At 41.6% G+C, this 20436-nt stretch overlaps 1 protein-coding gene across 1 annotated transcript in view; it reads left to right on the top strand.

The window, feature by feature from the left end:
• Positions 1-20436, top strand: part of RAB31 (RAB31, member RAS oncogene family) — an 88691-nt gene that overhangs the window by 47164 nt on the left and 21091 nt on the right. The window contains exon 5 of the mRNA XM_069731044.1: positions 6655-6761. Coding sequence (XP_069587145.1) covers positions 6655-6761 — 107 coding nt within the window. The remainder of the gene's footprint in view (positions 1-6654; positions 6762-20436) is intronic.

Here is a 20436-nt window from a genome sequence, read left to right as displayed (position 1 = left end):
TACTTTACATGTATAGTTTAAACTATAAAGCCAAATAGGGCAGCATGGTGGATCAGTGGTTAGGACTGCAGACATAGGACCCTGGATACAAATCCCACAAAGTACAACGATCAATATTGTATGTTCTCCCCGTGTTTGTGAGGGTTTCTTCCGGGTTCTCTGGTTTCTTCTCACACTCCAAAGACATACTGATAAAGAATTTAGATTATGAGCCCCAGTGAGGACAGTGATGATAATGTTTGTAAAGCCCCGTGGAATATGATGGCGCTATATAATCACATAAAATAAATTCATACGGACATTGTGTTTGTTCACGTCCTCTGCAATGGAAGCATAAAAACAAAAATATACACTCGCAGTAGTGGAAACCTAACTGTAGAATGGATCGAAAAGCTTAGCATTTACTTTTACCTGACTATGAAAGCATTGACCAACTGTTTGCTGGCAGGGCTATATTGACTGGGTTTCTCCTGGTCACCCCCCAAACCTGACTTATTATATGTTAACTGGAATGGATTAAAACGCAGCACCACTGAGATATTGTAGGATTAGGGTATGTTTCCACGTGGTGTCCATCAGGATTTGCCAATCCGCAGCGTTCAGATGTAACAGCATAGTGGAGGGGATTTTATGAAATCGCCTCCACTATGTGTGCACGGCTGCATCCGGAGGCCCTGCGTTTACGCACATGCGGCGTGTCTTTATAGACCGCAGTATGTCTAATTATCTTGTGGAGACACTCTGCCTCCGCAAGATAAATACCACAGTTCTATGTATAGGATGCGGTGATTCAATGAACACAGGTGGAATCACCGTGCGTACAAAGGAGGCGGCACTTTGGGGGGAGCGGGGTATTTGCTGTGTCCAAGGTGCAGCCATTATGCCCCGTGGAAACATAGCCTTGGGCTGGGGTCAGACCTAACGTATCAAAATATGGTCCGTTTTTTACAGCCGAGATACGCAGAAAAGTTCCTGAACAGTGATCCGTATTCAATGCGAGGATGCGATTTTTTTCTCCAAACATTATCCGTGTGTCATCCGTATGGCATCTGTACGTCGAGATTATCTCACCGGCTTGCAAATTGGGCATAGAATGGATCCATGGGCTCAAATTTTCGTGAAAACAAATAGTACAGACAAAAAGTTTGGACACACCTTCTCATTTAAAGATTTTTCTGTATTTTCATGACTATGAAAATTGTACATTCACACTGAAGGCATCAAAACTATGAATTAACACATGTGGAATTATATACTTAACAAAAAAGTGTGAAACAACTGAAATTATGTCTTATATTCTAGGTTCTTCAAAGTGGCCACCTTTTGCTTTGATGACTGCTTTGTAAACTCTTGGCATTCTCCTGATGAGCTTCAAGAGGTAGTCACCGGGAATGGTTTTCACTTCACAGGGGTGCCCTGTCAGGTTTAATAAGTGGGATTTGTTGCCTTATAAATGGGGTTGGGACCATCAGTTGTGTTGTGCAGAAGTATGGTGCATACACAGCTGATAGTCCTACTGAATAGACTGTTAGGCCGGCTTCACACTCAGCGTATGAAAATACGGTCCGTTTTTTACGCTGAAAAGTCCCCAAAATAGTGGTCCGTAGCTCCTCCGTAGGCAGGGTGTTTCAGCGTTTTTTGCGCATGGCATGCTCCGTATGTAATCCGTATGTCATCCGTACTGCGTGTTTTTATCGCAGGCTTGCAAAACCGACATACGGCTATACAAGGGATCCATGTGTAAAAAAAAAAAAAACATATATACTGTCTATATATATATATATATATGTCAGTAGACACATATATGTATATGTATTAATATTTCATCCAGCGCGATATAGCAGATGTTGTCGCAGGTCTCGACCTACTCTCTGATGAGTCCACCGTAGAGATGACGTCACGGCACCGGAGAGATAAGACACAACGCACCAGGGCTGTATCTGAAATATCTCTAATTTTAATAAGCTTACACACACTTTTTATGCATTCTTGTGTCGGAGGCGGATCCTCCATATATGGGCTAAGCGTCGGAGTGTATTACTCCCTTGCCTCCCTATGGTTACGCAAACATATTTTTACACAGTACATTATTCGTTATTTTACCAAGGACATTCCCTGCTACAATTTGCAATAACAGCTAAAATGAAGAATAGTGAATAACAACGTGTTTATCTGACCTATAATAACACTTACACAAAATGGAGGCAAGCAGTATAAAATGGATCCTGCTATAACACAGAAAGCCGGTAATTCAATTACCGGCTTTTGCTTTCTCCTTCCTAAACCCGACATGATATGAGACCTGGTTTACATACAGTAAACCATCTCATATCCCCATTTTTTTTGCATATTCCACACTACTAATGTCAGTAGTGTGTCTATGCAAAATTTGGCCGTTCTAGCTAGCTTTCCTAGAAAGCTCCCTGGCTCGAGTTCATATGAGGACAACCAGCAGAGGGCGCCCTCTTATGATCTCGAGCCTGGGAGCTTTCTAGGAAAGTTCCCACAATCTAGGAACAGCCAGCAGAGGGCGCCTCACCGCAAATGCAGGTAAATATAGGTCAATGACCTACTTTACCTACATTCTCCGGGGTTTTGCAGACATGAGCAACGTTGCATTAGCAAAGCTCGTGGCTGCAAAATATTTTAACCCCTTCAGATGGATTTACATCGTTGGACGTGACAGATCCTCGGAAGGTATGTATATTGTTGGTTTATTTATTTTTTTTTTTTTACAGATCGAGGGTCTTCAGTGAGTGGATTGAGAGTAGAATAAATTAATACAACAACCTTTGTGATTTTTTCATTAAATTAATTTTTAATAATGTGTGTGTGTTTTTTTTAACCCTTTACTAGTATTGGATTAATAATGGATAGGTGTCATAATTGACGCCTCTCCATTATTAATTTGGCTTAATGTCACCTTACAATAGCAAGGTGACATTAACCCTTCATTACCCCATATCCCACCGCTACACGGGAATGGGAAGAGAGTGGCCAAGTGCCAGAATAGGCGCATCTTCCAGATGTGCCTTTTCTGGGGTGGCTGGGGGCAGATGTTTTTAGCCACGGGGGGGCCAATAACCATGGACCCTCTCCAGGCTATTAATATCTGCCCTCAGTCACTGGCTTTACTACTCTGGCGGAGAAAATTGTGCGGGAGCCCACGCCAATTTTTTCCGCCATTTAACCCTTTAATGTACTAGCTAGAACGGCCAAATTTTGCATAGACACACTACTGACATTAGTAGTGTGGAATATGCAAAAAAAATGGGGATATGAGATGGTTTACTGTATGTAAACCAGGTCTCATATCATGTCGGGTTTAGGAAGGAGAAAGCAAAAGCCGGTAATTGAATTACCGGCTTTCTGCTATATCGCGCTGGATGAAGTAATAATATATATACATATATGTGTCTCAATGACATATATATATATATATATATATATATACCTATTCTATGTGTACACATTTATTCTACCTATTCTACTGTAAGCTGTCAGTGTGATTTTACTGTACACCGCACTGAATTACCGGCTTTTCTCTCTAACACCGCTGCGTATTCCTCGCAAGTCACACTGCTGGTCCGTGTGTAATCCGTGTTTTTGGGGCTTCCATAGACTTTCATTGACGTTTTATTTGCGCAATACGGTGACAAACGCAGCATGCTGCGATTTTCTACGGCCGTAGAAAGCCGTATAATACTGATCAGTAAAATACAGCAGATAGGAGCAGGGGCATAGAGAATAATTGTGCCGTATTTTATGCGAGTTTTACGGATGTAGTTTCTGCGCTCTTATATCCGTAAAACTCGCTAGTGTGAGGCCGGCCTTAGAATTTGTATTATGGCAAGAAAAAAGCAGCTAAGTAAAGAAAAACGAGTGGCCATCATTACTTTAAGAAATGAAGGTCAGTCAGTCCGAAAAATTGGGAAAACTTTGAAAGTGTCCCCAAGTGCAGTGGCAAAAACCATCAAGCGCTACAAAGAAACTGGCTCACATGAGGACCGCCCCAGGAAAGGAAGACCAAGAGTCACCTCTGCTTCTGAGGATAGGTTTATCCGAGTCACCAGCCTCAGAAATCGCAGGTTAACAGCAGCTCAGATTAGAGAACAGGTCAATGCCCCACAGAGTTCTGGCAGCAGACACATCTCTACAACAACTGTTAAGAGGAGACTTTGTGCTGCAGGCCTTCATGGTAAAATAGCTGTTAGGAAACCACTGCTAAGGACAGGCAACAAGCAGAAGAGACTTGTTTGGGCTAAAGAACACAAGGAATGGACATTAGACCAGTGGAAATCTGTGCTTTGGTCTGATGAGTCCAAATTTGAGATCTTTGGTTCCAATCACCGTGTCTTTGTGCGATGCAGAAAAGGTGAGCGGATGGACTCTACATGCCTGGTTCCCACCGTGAAGCATGGAAGAGGAGGTGTGATGGTGTGGGGGTGCTTTGTTGGTGACCCTGTTGGGGATTTATTCAAAATTGAAGACATACTGAACCAGCATGGCTACCACAGCATCTTGCAGCGACATGCTATTCCATCCGGTTTGCGTTTAGTTGGACCATCATTTATTTTTCAACAGGACATTGACCCCAAACACACCTCCCAGCTGTGTAAGGGCTATTTGACCAAGAAGGAGAGTGATGGGGTGCTACGCCAGATGACCTGGCCTCAACAGTCACCAGACTTGAACCCAATCGAGATGGTTCGGGGTGAGCTGAACCGCAGAGTGAAGGCAAAAGGGCCAACAAGTGCTAAGCATCTCTGGGAACTCCTTCAAGATTGTTGGAAGACCATTCCCGGTGACTACCTCTTGAAGCTCATCAAGACAATGCCAAGAGTGTGCAAAGCAGTCATCAAAACAAAAGGTGGCTACTTTGAAGAACCTAGAATATAAGACATATTTTCAGTTGTTTCACACCTTTTTGGTAAGTATATAATTCCACATGTGTTAATTCATAGTTTTGATGCCTTCAGTGTGAATGTACAATTTTCATAGTCATGAAAATACAGAAAAATCTTTAAATGAGAAGGTGTGTCCAAACTTTTGGTCTGTACTGTATATTTATTTATATTTCATACAGAGCTAGATAGCAGAAGAGCCGGTAATTCAATTGTCGGCTTTTGCTATCTCCTTACCAAACCCGACAGGATATGAGACATAGTTTACATACAGTAAACCATTTCATATCCATTATATTTTTACATATCCCTCCCTAATAATGTTATTAGTGTGTTTGCAAAATTTGAGAGCTCTAGGTATTAAAATAAAGGGTTAAATCACGGAAAAAACTGGTGTGGGCTTCTGCGCAATTTTCTCTGCCAGAGTGGGAAAGCCAGTGACTGAGGGCAGATATTAATAGCCTAGAGAGGGACCATGGTTATTGCCCCCCGGCTAAAAACATCTGCCCCCAGCCACCCCAGAAAAGGCACATCTGTAAGATGCGCCTATTCTGGCACTTGGCCACTCTCTTCCCACTCCTGAGTAGCGGTGGGATATGGGGTAATAAGGGGTTAATGTCACCTTGCTAATGTAAGGTGACATTAAGCCAGGTTAAAAATGGAGAGATGTCAATAAGACACCTATCCATTATTAATCCAATAGTAATAAAGGGTTAAAAATACACACACACACATTATAAATAAAGTATTTTTATGGTTTTTTTTATTGAATTTTAATGCATTTTAACAAACAAGTAGAGTTAGTAGCTCAAAGAAAAAGAATATAATACTTCAATTATTATAACAAGGCAGATGGTTCATTCAATTTAACCGGCTTTCAACAAGAGCGCCTTATTAACTTGAGCAAGTCATAACCATTTCTGTACCTTAGGAATATAGTAAAGTTTAGTAGCTAGGATTAAAGATAAGAGTAAAGCGATTGTAATAGGGGGTAGAGATGAGTAGAGATATTCAAATATGAATAAAGTATTTTAATGAAATAAATAAACATATGGGGTTTTATTATTTTTATTGTACGCTCAATCCAACTGACGACCCTCATCTTCTGAAAAAAAAAAAGGAAAATAAAAAAGCAACAATATCCCATACCTGTCCGCCATACAGTTATGTCCCACAATGTAAATCCATCTGAAGGGGTTAAATAATTTTACAACCCGGAGCCTGCTAATGCAGCTGCCCCTGGCTGTAAAAACTGGGGAATAAATGGAATGCAGCTTCATTGACTTACGGTGCTGCGCCCCCCTGGTGGCATAAACTCATATGAACTTTAGCGTGGGAAAATATTCAGAAAAATTCAGCACATAGCCTGACTGTGTAAACAGAGTATTAAAAAACTGCTGATCAGCTAATTGTTAGTCGTTTAGTTTAGTGCCGCACATCATTCAATGTAAACGGATCTTAATTGAAATTCAGACTGCGGACCGCAATGTTGAATATTAGCGACCAACCTCACTAATGTTCTCGAAGCACACATATATGGTGTAATGGTGTCTACATACATTGGGCACACATTGTAATTACTTCCATACATCTATGCACTCTGTACACATTATAATGTTGAGTTTTCAACACAAGTATGAAATGTTATATTATTATTATTATTATTAATAGAATGCAGTCAAACTGGAAATATAAGGATTTGTATCTTGGCTTAATTCTGTGTGTCTTAATTGTGATCTGATGTGTACAGGACTCATTCCATACACTGAAGAAATGGGTGAAAGAACTGAAAGAACATGGCCCCGAAAATATTGTCATGGCCATTGCTGGAAATAAATGTGATCTCTCCGACATCAGGTAACAAAATAAGTAATTTCTGTACCCTCGGCATAGTGTTATATAATGTAAAGAGACTACGGCTACATGGTGTACCTATTACAATAATGGAGCAGATGTTTTATAATGAACATGATGATGATGATATAGAAGGGTTATTGAATACCTGACTACTAGGAGGCTACATAGTTGTGAATATAAGTTTTGTGCCCAACACAAATTTTGTTTTTCGCACATTTTGCTGCTTCTTTGGTTTTAAATCTTTGTTGGATATTTCTATAGTTACTGAAGTACAATAAGGCTATGTCCACACGTTGCATTTTTGCTGCGTTTTTTTAATGCAAATTTTAAGCTGTGTTTTACAATACGAGCTAAAGCTATGTAATATCAGAAATCTCATGCTCACACATTGTTTTTTTTTCTCCCTGACGGAATTGGAAAACTGACATGTTTTTTAAAACTGCAGCATGTCACTTCTTTCAGCATTTTTCCACCCATAGAAAACAAGTGCAAAAATGCAGCAAAAAATGCAGGTATCAGGTTTTCTGCATTTTTGGTGAAAAAAAAGCTGATACATCATTAGGTGAAACCCATTTATTTTTGTGATTTTCTCAATTTTAAACCATAAAAACATATAGTTTAGACCTGGCCTATTTAAATAACTCTTCCAAAAAATCATGAAAAAACCCAAAAGAGTACTGAAGCAAATGTCATAGGTATACACATAAAAAAGCTTTATTAACCCCTTTACCCCCAAGGGTGGTTTGCACGTTAATGACCGGGCCAATTTTTACAATTCTGACCACTGTCCCTTTATGAGGTTATAACTCTGGAACGCTTCAACGGATCCCAGTGATTCTGACATTGTTTTCTCGTGACATATTGTACTTCATGACAATGGTAAAAATTCTTTGATAGTACCTGCGTTTATTTGTGAAAAAAAACGGAAATTTGGCGAAAATTATGAAAATTTCGCAATTTTCCAACTTTGAATTTTTATGCAATTAAATCACAGAGATATGTCACACAAAATACTTAATAAGTAACATTTACCACATGTCTACTTTACATCAGCACAATTTTGGAACCAAATTTTTTTTTTGTTAGGGAGTTATAAGGGTTAAAAGTTGACCAGCAATTTCTCATTTCTACAACACCATTTTTTTTTAGGGACCACATCTCATTTGAAGTCATTTTGAGGGGTCTATATGATAGAAAATACCCAAGTGTGACACCATTCTAAAAACTACACCCCTCAAGGTGCTCAAAACCATATTTAAGAAGTTTATTAACCCTTCTGGTGCTTCACAGGAATTTTTTGAATGTTTAAATAAAAATGAACATTTAACTTTTTTTCACAAAAAATTTAATTCAGCTCCAATTTGTTTTATTTTACCAAGGGTAACAGGAGAAAATGGACCCCAAACATTGTTGTACAATTTGTCCTGAGTACGCCAATACCCCACATGTGGGGGTAAACCACTGTTTGGGCGCATGGCAGAGCTCGGAAGCGAAGGAGCGCCATTTGACTTTTCAATGCAAAATTGACTGGAATTGAGATGGGACGCCATGTTTCGTTTGGAGAGCCCCTGATGTGCCTAAACATTGAAACCCCCCACAAGTGACACCATTTTGGAAAGTAGACCCCCTAAGGAACTTATCTAGAGGTGTGGTGAGCACTTTGACCCACCAAGTGCTTCACAGAAGTTTATAATGTAGAACCGTAAAAATAAAAAATCATATTTTTTCACAAAAATTATCTTTTCGCCACCAATTTTTTATTTTCCCAAGGGTAAGAGAAGAAATTGGACGCCAAAAGTTGTTGTACAATTTGTCCTGAGTACGCTGATAGCCCATATGTGGGGGTAAACCACTGTTTGGGCGGATGGGAGAGCTCGGAAGGGAAGGAGCGCCGTTTGACTTTTCAATGCAAAATTGACAGGAATTGAGATGGGATGCCATGTTGCGTTTGAAGAGCCACTGATGTGCCTAAACATTGAAACCCCCCACAAGTGACACCATTTTGGAAATTAGACCCCCTAAGGAACTTATCTAGAGGTGTGGTGAGCACTTTGACCCACCAAGTGCTTCACAGAAGTTTATAATGTAGAACCGTAAAAATAAAAAATCATATTTTTTCACAAAAATTATCATTTCGCCACCAATTTTTTATTTTCCCAAGGGTAAGAGAAGAAATTGGACCCCAAAAGTTGTTGTACAATTTGTCCTGAGTACACTGATAGCCCATATGTGGGGGTAAACCACTGTTTGGGCGGATGGGAGAGTTCGGAAGGGAAGGAGCGCCGATTGACTTTTCAATGCAAAATTGACAGGAATTGAGATGGGACGCCATGTTGCGTTTGAAGAGCCACTGATGTGCCTAAACATTGAAACCCCCCACAAGTGACACCATTTTGGAAAGTAGACCCCCTAAGGAACTTATCTAGAGGTGTGGTGAGCACTTTGACCCACCAAGTGCTTCACAGAAGTTTATAATGTAGAACTGTAAAAATAAAAAATCATATTTTTTCACAAAAATTATCTTTTTGCCACCAATTTTTTATTTTCCCAAGGGTAAGAGAATTGGACCCCAAAAGTTTTTGTACAATTTGTCCTGAGTACGCTAATACCCCATATGTGCGGGTAAACCACTGTTTGGGCACATGGGAGGGCTCGGAAGGGAAGGAGTGCCATTTGAATGCAGACTTAGATGGAATGGTCTGCAGGTGTCACATTGCGTTTGCAGAGCCCCTAATGTACCTAAACAGTAGAAACCCCCACAAGTGACCATTTTGGAAAGTAGACCCCCTTAGGAACTTATCTAGATGTGTGCTGAGTGCTTTGACCCACCAAGGGCTTCACAGAAGTTTATAATGGAGAGCCGTAAAAATAAAACAAAAATTTTTTCCCACAAAAATTATTTTTTAGCCCCCAGTTTTGTATTTTCCCGAGGGTAACAGGAGAAATTGGACCCCACAATTTGTTGTCCAATTTGTCCTGAGTGCGCTGATACCCCATATGTGGGGGGGAACCACTGTTTGGGCGCATGGGAGGGCTCGGAAGGGAAGGAGCTCCATTTGGAATGAGGACTTAGATTGAATGGTCTGCAGGTGTCACATTGCATTTGCAGAGCCCCTAATGTACCTAAACAGTAGAAACCTCCCACAAGTGACACCATTTTGGAAACTAGACACCCTAAGGAACTCATCTAGATGTGTTGTGATAGCTTTGAACCCCCAAGTGTTTCACTACAGTTCGTAACGCAGAGCCGTGAAAATTAAAACAAAAAATCTTTCCCCCCAAAATTATTTTTTAGCCCCCAGTTTTGTATTTTCCCGTGGGTAAGAGGAGAAATTCGACCCCAAAAGTTGTTGTCCAATTTGTCCTGAGTACGCTGATACCCCGTATGTTGGGGGAAACCACCGTTTGAGCGCATGGCAGAGCTCGGAAGGGAAGGAGCGCCATTTGGAATGCAGACTTAGATGGAATGGTCTGCAGGCGTCACATTGCGTTTGCAGAACCCCTAATGTACCTAAATAGTAGAAACCCCCCACAAGTGACCCCATATTGGAAACTAGACCCCCCAGGGAACTAATCTAGATGTGTTGTGAGAACTTTGAACCCCCAAGTGTTTCACTACAGTTTATAACGCAGAGCCGTGAAAATAAAAAAATCTTTTTTTTTCCCACAAAAATTATTTTTTAGCCCCCAGGTTTGTATTTTCCCAAGGGTAACAGGAGAAATTGGACCCCAAAAGTTGTTGTCCTATTTGTCCTGAGTACGCTGATACCCCATATGTTGGGGTAAACCCCTGTTTGGGCACACGGGAGAGCTCGGAAGGGAAGAAGCACTGTTTTACTTTTTCAACGCAGAATTGGCTGGAATTGAGATCAGACGCCATGTCGCGTTTGGAGAGCCCCTGATGTGCCTAAACTGTGGAAACCCCACAATTATAACTGAAACCCTAATCCAAACACACCCCTAACCTTAATCCCAACAGTAACCCTAACCACACCTCTAACCCTGACACACCCCTAACCCTAATCCCAACCCTATTCCCAACTGTAAATGTAATCTAAACCCTAACTGTAACTTTAGCCCCAACCCGAACCCTAACTTTAGCCCCAACCCAAACTGTAGCCCTAACCCTAGCCCTAACCCTAACCCTAACCCTAGCCCTAACCCTAGCCCTAGCCCTAACCCTAGCCCCAACCCTAGCCCTAACCCTAGCCCTAACCCTAACCCTAGCCCTAACCCTAACCCTAGCCCTAGCCCTAACCCTAGCCCTAACCCTAACCCTAACCCTAACCCTAGCCCTAACCCTAGCCCTAACCCTAGCCCTAGCCCTAACCCTAGCCCTAACCCTAGCCCTAACCCTAACCCTAATGGGAAAATGGAAATAAATACATTTTTTTATTTTTCCCTAACTAAGGGGGTGATGAAGGGGGGTTTGATTTACTTTTATAGCGGGTTTTTTAGCGGATTTTTATGATTGGCAGCCGTCACACACTGAAAGACGCTTTTTATTGCAAAAAATATTTTTTGCGTTACCACATTTTGAGAGCTATAATTTTTCCATATTTTGGTCCACAGAGTCATGTGAGGTCTTGTTTTTTGCGGGACGAGTTGACGTTTTTATTGGTAACATTTTCGGGCACGTGACATTTTTTGATCGCTTTTTATTCCGATTTTTGTGAGGCAGAATGACCAAAAACCAGCTATTCATGAATTTCTTTTGGGGGAGGCGTTTATACCGTTCCGCGTTTGGTAAAATTGATAAAGCAGTTTTATTCTTCGGGTCAGTACGATTACAGCGACACCTCATTTATATCATTTTTTTATGTTTTGGCGCTTTTATACGATAAAAACTATTTTATAGAAAAAATAATTATTTTTGCATCGCTTTATTCTCAGGACTATAACTTTTTTATTTTTTTGCTGATGATGCTGTATGGCGGCTCGTTTTTTGCGGGACAAGATGACACTTTTAGCGGTACCATGGATATTTATATCTGTCTTTTTGATCGCGTGTTATTCCACTTTTTGTTCGGCAGTATGATAATAAAGCGTTGTTTTTTGCCTCGTTTTTTTTTTTTTTTCTTACGGTGTTTACTGAAGGGGTTAACTAGTGGGCCAGTTTTATAGGTCGGGCCGTTACGGACGCGGCGATACTAAATATGTCTACTTTTATTGTTTTTTTTTTATTTAGATAAAGAAATGTATTTATGGGAATAATATTTTTTTTTTTTTCATTATTTTGGAATATTTTTTTTAATTTTTTTTACACATTTGAAAATTTTTTTTTTAAACTTTTTTACTTTGTCCCAGGGGGGGACATCACAGATCGGTGATCTGACAGTGTGCACAGCACTCTGTCAGATCACCAATCTGATAGCAGTGCAGGCTGCTTCACAGTGCCTGCTCTGAGCAGGCTCTGTGAAGCCACCTCCCTCCCTGCAGGACCCTGATCCGCGGCCATCTTGGATCCGGGGCTCGAGCAGGGAGGGAGGTGAGGAGACTCTCGCAGCAACGCGATCACATCGCGTTGCTGCGGGGGGCTCAGGGATGCTTCCCTGCACCGCCGGCACATCGCGATCATCTTTGATCGCGGTGTGCCAGGGGTTAATGTGCCGGGGGCGGTCCGTGACCGCTCCGGGCACATAGTGCCGGATGTCAGCTGCGATAAACAGCTGACACCCGGCCGCGATCGGCGGCGCTCCCCCCGTGAGCGCCGCCGATCGCGCTGGACGTACTATCCCGTCCATTGTCATAGGGGCCCACCCCACCTCGACGGGATAGTACGTCCCATGTCAGAAAGGGGTTAAATCCTGATTAAAACAACTTTTTTTCTAAAACAATTATTTTATACCGTCCTCTGGGGAATACACATGCAAATTACAACTGCAGGCACAAGGCCACGCACAACAACCATTACCTATGTTATAAAGTCAAAATGCACATGGGTTGGCTAACTGTTACATAGTAAATTAATAGGCAAAGCAATACATATTGTCATTCAAGAGCAAGCAAAAAATCTTTAGTATTTATCTCTTATAAGGGTCACCATAACCAGTGTTATAATATACATGGACCAATGCCAAGAAATAGGCAATAAGTAAAGTACTTAGTGCTGTTAATCCACATAGCTGCCATTAAGTAGTTAATAGTAAACAGAATAGGCTGTACATGAAGGGCTTGTTACCACGCCATACCCCATACTGAATGCGCATCAAGGATAAAGAAAATGGGTGTCATCACCTGAGAATATGGCAATTAGAATCAGTACAGTTTAATTAAATTAGTGATATGTGTAAAGTAAACATAGGCTGACCAAGGTGTGAAATTGAACAATGCCTGATTAACTCAAGGGCCAACCGAAGTGGGAAAGTAAACAGTCTCCTACAAACTCAATGCTCTGCCAATGTCTTAGGGTACCGTCACACTATACGATTTACCTACGATCACGACCAGCGATATGACCTGGCCGTGATCGTAGGTAAATCGTAGTGTGGTCGCTGGGGAGCTGTCACACAGACAGCTCTCCAGCGACCAACGAAGCCGAGGTCCCCGGGTAACCAGGGTAAACATCGGGTAACTAAGCGCAGGACCGCGCTTAGTAACCCGATGTTTACCCTGGTTACAAGCGTAAAACTAAAAAAAAACAAACAGCACATACTTACATTCTGGTGTCCGTCAGGTCCCTTGCCGTCTGCTTCCCGCACTCACTGACTGCCGGCCGTAAAGTGAAAGTGAAAGCACAGCCGCTGTGCTCTGCTTTCACTTTACGGCCGGCAGTCACTGAGTGCGGGAAGCAGACGGCAAGGGACCTGACGGACACCAGAATGTAAGTATGTGCTGTTTGTTTTTTTTTAGTTTTACGCTTGTAACCAGGGTAAACATCGGGTTACTAAGCGCGGTCCTGCGCTTAGTTACCCGATGTTTACCCTGGTTACAAGCGAACGCATCGCTGGATCGCATCGCTAGATCGCTAGATCGGTGTCACACACACCGATCTAGCGATGACAGCGGGAGATCCAGCGATGAAAGAAAGTTCTAAACGATCTGCTACGACGTACGATTCTCAGCAGGATCCCTGATCGCTGCTGCGTGTCAGACACAGCGATATCGTAACGATATCGCTGGAACGTCACGAATCGTACCGTCGTAGCGATCGAAATGGTATAGTGTGACGGTACCCTTAGGTAAACTATTCCTGACCAATTCATCTACCCTGCTGTTACATTTGTAAATGTGTATTTTTTCATGAACTTTTTTGTTCAGAATAGTCACAATTTTTTCAGACATAAAAGTTTTTTTCCACTAAATAATTAGATCAAATTACCCTTTTTTCCAAAATGTTTTTTTTTTGTTTTCACACCTGTCTTGCATTGGTGACCTACACCTTGCATTGTTCATGTTTCCGCGGTGGAAGCAAAGTTGAACTTTAGGATCCTGAAAAAAGCAGCAAAAAAACGCAGCAAAACCTGCATTTTGTATGCAATTTCTTTTCTACATGTATTGCCTGTAGAAAAAAACGCAGCAAAAACGCAATGTAGCCTTGAAAGCATTTAATAAGTTTTACTTTTATTGATAAATACATCAAGATTATGTAAAGACTCAATATTTCCTGTGTTGACTCTTATTTTTTAAGACTTCTGCAATTAGCCCTGACAGCTGGATATCAGCTTCTGGGCCAAATCTTGACTGATCACAATTGTTTTTCTTGACCCACCAGCATTTTGAAGATTGACCACAGATTCTCTGGCAGGCTGCGGTCACACTACCATATAAAAAAATCGGTCCTATTTTCATCCGTTTTTTTTTTTTTTTTACAGTGGCAGCTGTTTATCTTTTACAGGATCATTTACAGTTTTGTATGCTACAGAATTGTAATGTACTCGTAAAAATCGCAGAGTCGACTACCGCTGACGTCACTGAGCATACGCAGACTCTTTGCCTGACCCACGGTGAACTGACAGCGAGGGAAAATGTTCAGAAACTTTCACATGCTAATGAGTTCATGTCTGGTCAGACAGAGAGGCTGCGCAGGCAGCTTTTCATTCATTCCTCTGTGGTTTACAGCCTGGCCGGTAGCATTAGCACCGCCCCGGGTTGTCAACTAATCAACCCCTTCAGATGGATTGCAGCATGGGACTTGACTGTACGGCGGACAGGTATGGGATATTGCTGATTTTTTATTTTGGATTTTTTTTTACAGAAGAATGATGGCTTCGCTTGGATTGAGAGTGCGATAAAGATGTTAAACCTGTGTGTTTAATTATTTCCATCACAGGGTCATCCATCTCTGCCATACATACCGCCCATCAATCACATGCTCAGTCGCCATGCCACAGTATATACAGTATATAGACTGTATATATGTTTTCACGAATATTTGAGCCTATGGATCAATTATATGTCCATTTTGCAAGCCGGCGAGAAAATCTCACCATGGGGATGCCATACGGATGTCACATGGATGCTTACATGCGAGAAAATCGCATCCTCGCACTGCACACGGATGACATACGGATCACTGTTCAGGGAACATTTCTGCGATTCTCATCCGTGTAAAACGGACCATTTTTTTTATACGTTGTGTGTGACTCCAGCCTTAGATTGAGATCTGCAGAGTTTCCTGGCCAAGGACCCAAAATGTGAATTTTTTGTTCACTAATCACCCCAGGGTACTCATTTTAAAAGAGGTTGTCTACAAGATAGCCCCTTTAATAGTGTGCAGTGTAAAATGCTGTATGCAGTTCTGATACAATTATAAACTAACCATTGTTTTGTAGCAGTTTCATAAAAATTCTACCAACTATATGACAACAATGTGTGATTTTTCTCTAATACTTTATTCAGACAGTGTTTTGAAGTATTAGGCTGGAGTCACACTCAGCGTAAGACAATACGGTCCGTATATTACGGCCGTAATACGCTGAAAAGTCCCCAAAATAGTGGTCTGTAGCTCCTCCGTAGGCAGGGTGTTTCAGCGTTTTTTGCGCATTGCATCCTCCGTATGTAATCCGTATGGCATCCGTACTGCGTGGTTTTCTCGCAGGCTTGCAAAACCAACATACGGCTATATAAGGGATCCATGTGTAAAAAAACAAAACAAAACATATATACTGTCTATATATATATATATATATATATATATATATATATATATATATATATATATATATATATATATGTCAGTAGACACATATATGTATATATATTATTACTTCATACAGCGCTAGATAGCTTTAAAGCCGGTAATTCAATTACCGGCTTTTGCTATCTCCTTCCTAAAACCCGACATGATATGAGACATGGTTTACATACAGTAAACCATCTCATATCACCTTTTTTTTTGCATATTACACACTACTAATGTTAGTAGTGTGTATATGCAAAATTTGGCCGTTCTAGCTATTAAATTAAAGGGTTAAATGGCGGAAAAAATTGGCGTGGGCTCCCGTGCAATTTTCTCCGCCAGAGTAGTAAAGCCAGTGACTGAGGGCAGATATTAATAGCCTGGAGAGGGTCCATGGTTATTGGCCCCCCCCCTGGCTAAAAACACCTGCCCCCAGCCACCCCAGAAAAGGCACATCTGGAAGATGCGCCTATTCTGGCACTTGGCCACTCTCTTCCCATTCCCGTGTAGCGGTGGGATATGGGGTAATGAAGGGTTAATGCCACCTTGCTATTGTAAGGTGACATTAAGCCAAATTAATAATGGAGAGGCGTCAATTATGACACCTATCCATTATTAATCCAATAGTAGTAAAGGGTTAAAAAATACACAAACACATTATTAAAAAGTATTTTAATGAAAAAATCACAAAGGTTGTTGTAATATTTTATTCTACGCTCAATCCACTCACTGAAGACCCTCGATCTGTAACAAAAAAAACAAAAAAAAACCCAACAATATACATACCTTCCGAAGATCTGTAACGTCCAACGATGTAAATCCATCTGAAGGGGTTAAAATATTTTGCAGCCACGAGCTCTGCTAATGCAACGTTGTTCGTGGCTGCAAAACCCCAGGGAATGAAGGTAAAGTAGGTCAATGACCTATATTTACCTTCATTTGCAGTGAGGCGCCCTCTGCTGGTTGTTCCTAGATCGTGGGAACTTTCCTAGAAAGCTCCCAGGCTCGAGTTCATAAGAGGCGCCCTCTGTTATGAAAGGCAATTCAGTACCACAATGGACATAGCGGTCAGAGCACATACAGTGATCTGACAATAACCCAAAATCATAGAACGAGGTCTGAGACGTGGGAACTCTGCAGACCGCAATCCCTAATCCTCTCCAAACAACACTAGAGGCAGCCGTGGATTGCGCCTAACTCTGCCTATGCAACTCGGCACAGCCTGAGAAACTAACTAGCCTGAAGATAGAAAATAAGCCTACCTTGCCTCAGAGAAATACCCCAAAGGAAAAGGCAGCCCCCCACATATAATGACTGTGAGTTAAGATGAAAAGACAAATGTAGAGATGAAATAGATTCAGCAAAGTGAGGCCCGACTTTCTTAACAGAGCGAGGATAGAAAAGATAACTTTACGGTCTACACAAAACCCTAAAGAAAACCACGCAAAGGGGGCAAAAAGACCCTCCGTACCGAACTAACGGCACGGAGGTACACCCTTTGCGTCCCAGAGCTTCCAGCAACAAATTAGACAAGCTGGACAGAAAAAATAGCAAACAAATAGCAAAGAAGAACTTAGCTATGCAGAGCAGCAGGCCACAGGAATGATCCAGGGAAAAGCAAGTCCAACACTGGAACATTGACAGGAAGCCAGGATCAAAGCATTAGGTGGAGTTAAGTAGAGAAGCACCTAACGACCTCACCAGATCACCTGAGGGAGGAAACTCAGAAGCCGCAGTACCACTTCCCTCCACCAACAGAAGCTCACAGAGAGAATCAGCCGAAGTACCACTTGTGATCACAGGAGGGAGCTCTGCCACAGAATTCACAACAGCCCTCTGCTGGTTGTCCTCATATGAACTCGAGCCTGGGAGCTTTCTAGGAAAGTTCCCACGATCTAGGAACAACCAGCAGAGGGCGCCTCACCGCAAATGAAGGTAAATATAGGTCATTGACCTACTTTACCTTCATTCTCTGGGGTTTTGCAGCAAGGAGCCGCGCTGCATTAGCAGAGCTCCTTGCTGCAAAATATTTTAACCCCTTCAGATGGATTTACATCGTGGGACCTTACAGATCTTCGGAAGGTATGTATATTGTTGGTTTATTATTTTTACTTTGTTACAGAGCGAGGGTCTTCAGAAGGATTGAGCGTAGAATAAATTATTACAACAACCTTTGTTTTATTTCATTAAAATAATTTTTAATAATGTGTTTGTGTTTTTTTTAACCCTTTACTAGTATTGGATTAATAATGGATAGGTGTCATAATTGACGCCTCTCCATTATTAATTTGGCTTAATGTCACCTTACAATAGCAAGGTGGCATTAACCCTTCATTACCCCATATCCCACCGCTACACGGGAATGGGAAGAGAGTGGCCAAGTGCCAGAATAGGCGCATCTTCCAGATGTGCCTTTTCTGGGGTGGCTGGGGGCAGGTGTTTTTAGCCGGGGGGGGGGGCAATAACCATGGACCCTCTCCAGGCTATTAATATCTGCCCTCAGTCACTGGCTTTACTACTCTGGCGTAGAAAATTGCGCGGGAGCCCACGCCAATTTTTTCCGCCATTTAACCCTTTAATTTAATAGCTAGAATGGCCAAATTTTGCATATACACACTACTAACATTAGTAGTGTGGAATATGCAAAAAAAAAATGGGAATATGAGATGGTTTACTGTATGTAAACCATGTCTCATATCATGTCGGGTTTAGGAAGGAGATAGCAAAAGCCGGTAATCGAATTACCGGCTTTAAAGCTATCTAGCGCTGTATGAAGTAATAATATATATACATATATGTGTCTACTGACATATATATATATATACCTATTCTATGTGTACACATTTATTCTACCTAGTCTAATGTAAGCTGTCAGTGTGATTTTACTGTACACCGCACTGAATTGCCGGCTTTTCTCTCTAACACCGCTGCGTATTTCTCGCAAGTCACACTGCTGGTCCGTGTGTAATCCGTATTTTTGGGGCTTCAGTAGACTTTCATTGGCGTTTTTTTGCGCAATACGGTGACAAATGCAGCATGCTGCGATTTTCTACGGCCGTAGAAAGCCGTATAATACGGATCAGTAAAATACGGCAGATAGGAGCAGGGGCATAGAGAATAATTGTGCCGTTTGTTTGGCGAGTTTTACGGACGTATTTTCTGCGCTCTTACGTCCGTAAAATTCGCTAGTGTGACTCCAGCCTTAGTCTAAGTTTTCTTTCTGCATTTTTGTATCCATATTGTACTCATACAGTATACGGTCACTGTTCTTACAACAAATTTTGCATAAATAAAAATAAAAATAGTACATAAAAACAGTGCAAACAAAAATCTAAATAAATTGTAATATATTTTATAAGCAAAATATGTTTGCTTCTCCAGGTATTAGCCAGTTTTTCTTCTTCCCTTGCCTTCAACACTTATTAGTCACATAGAAAAACAGTTCAAATCTGACTTTCTTAAGACAAGATGAACTGCTGACTCACTGAGCAGGTTACAGCTGCCTACTGAGGTACTGCATATGGAAAGGGGAGGAGATGGGAGGAGCATACTAAGACACAGGAAGTAAAAAAAAGACTGCACTGAAGCTTCTCCTGCTGGATTCACAGCCACACAACTCAGTAATGTGCTTTACAGTACTCCAGCTGCTGCTTCTGTCTGTGTTTTACATAGAGAGTACCGTAATAGTAATTCCTTTTTCAATTTTCCTATGTATTGTGTATAGGAGACATCATAGCAGCTAATTTCCAGCAACTACATCAGCAGAGGGGAAGAAAACTGGTGAAAAATGCAGGATAGAATTCATACAATTGCTAGAAATGGTGTTGATCCTCATTAAAACACATGAGCTTATTCTGAAAACTTGACAATTGAAATATAAAACAAACAACATGCAAACCAAATGATGTTTTAGAAATGCAGCATGCTCTGATTATTACATTGTGGGGTGCTGATGGGTTACCATGGCAGTTTATGACTTGGCTTTTTAGAAGAACATTAAAGTAACTGTTCACACCTGTGATTATATGTGACTATATATTTCTAATGTATATTTAAAATACTTAATGACCCTCATTTTGCTGCTGCCTTCATCCGTCAAATCAGAGCTGATTATCTTCATCTCCAAAAGGGCGAGAAGCATGGGGAGACATGCAGAAAGTCTAAACCATGTCTCAAGTTATGCTCACCAGGTGAGGGGGATCCTCCAAGCTCGAGGTCCAGGTGGGCACATTGGCCATGGGCGTCGGTACAACAAACGGGTGAGGTTACCAAGAACAAGCAACTGGGATGTTGGAAACCACAGGCAGAAGACGTCCAGGAAACAGCAGGCAAGCAGCTGGGATTCTGGAAACCGCAGGCAGGAGAGGTCCAGGAGACTGCATACAGTTAGCAGTCATGCTGGAAACTGTAGACAAGCAGGAGACGTCCAGAAGACCGCAAACAGGCCTGGGATGCTGGAAACCACAGGCAGGAGTCATCCAGAAGACCGCGGACAGAGAGCTGGTATGCTGTAAACCACAGACAGACATGAGACTTGCAAGAGACCACGGACAG

The sequence above is a fragment of the Ranitomeya imitator genome, chromosome 6 (assembly GCF_032444005.1).
Source record: "Ranitomeya imitator isolate aRanImi1 chromosome 6, aRanImi1.pri, whole genome shotgun sequence".
In the NCBI taxonomy this organism is placed as follows: Eukaryota; Metazoa; Chordata; class Amphibia; order Anura; family Dendrobatidae; genus Ranitomeya; species Ranitomeya imitator.
This window is presented reverse-complemented; position numbering and strand designations above follow the sequence as displayed.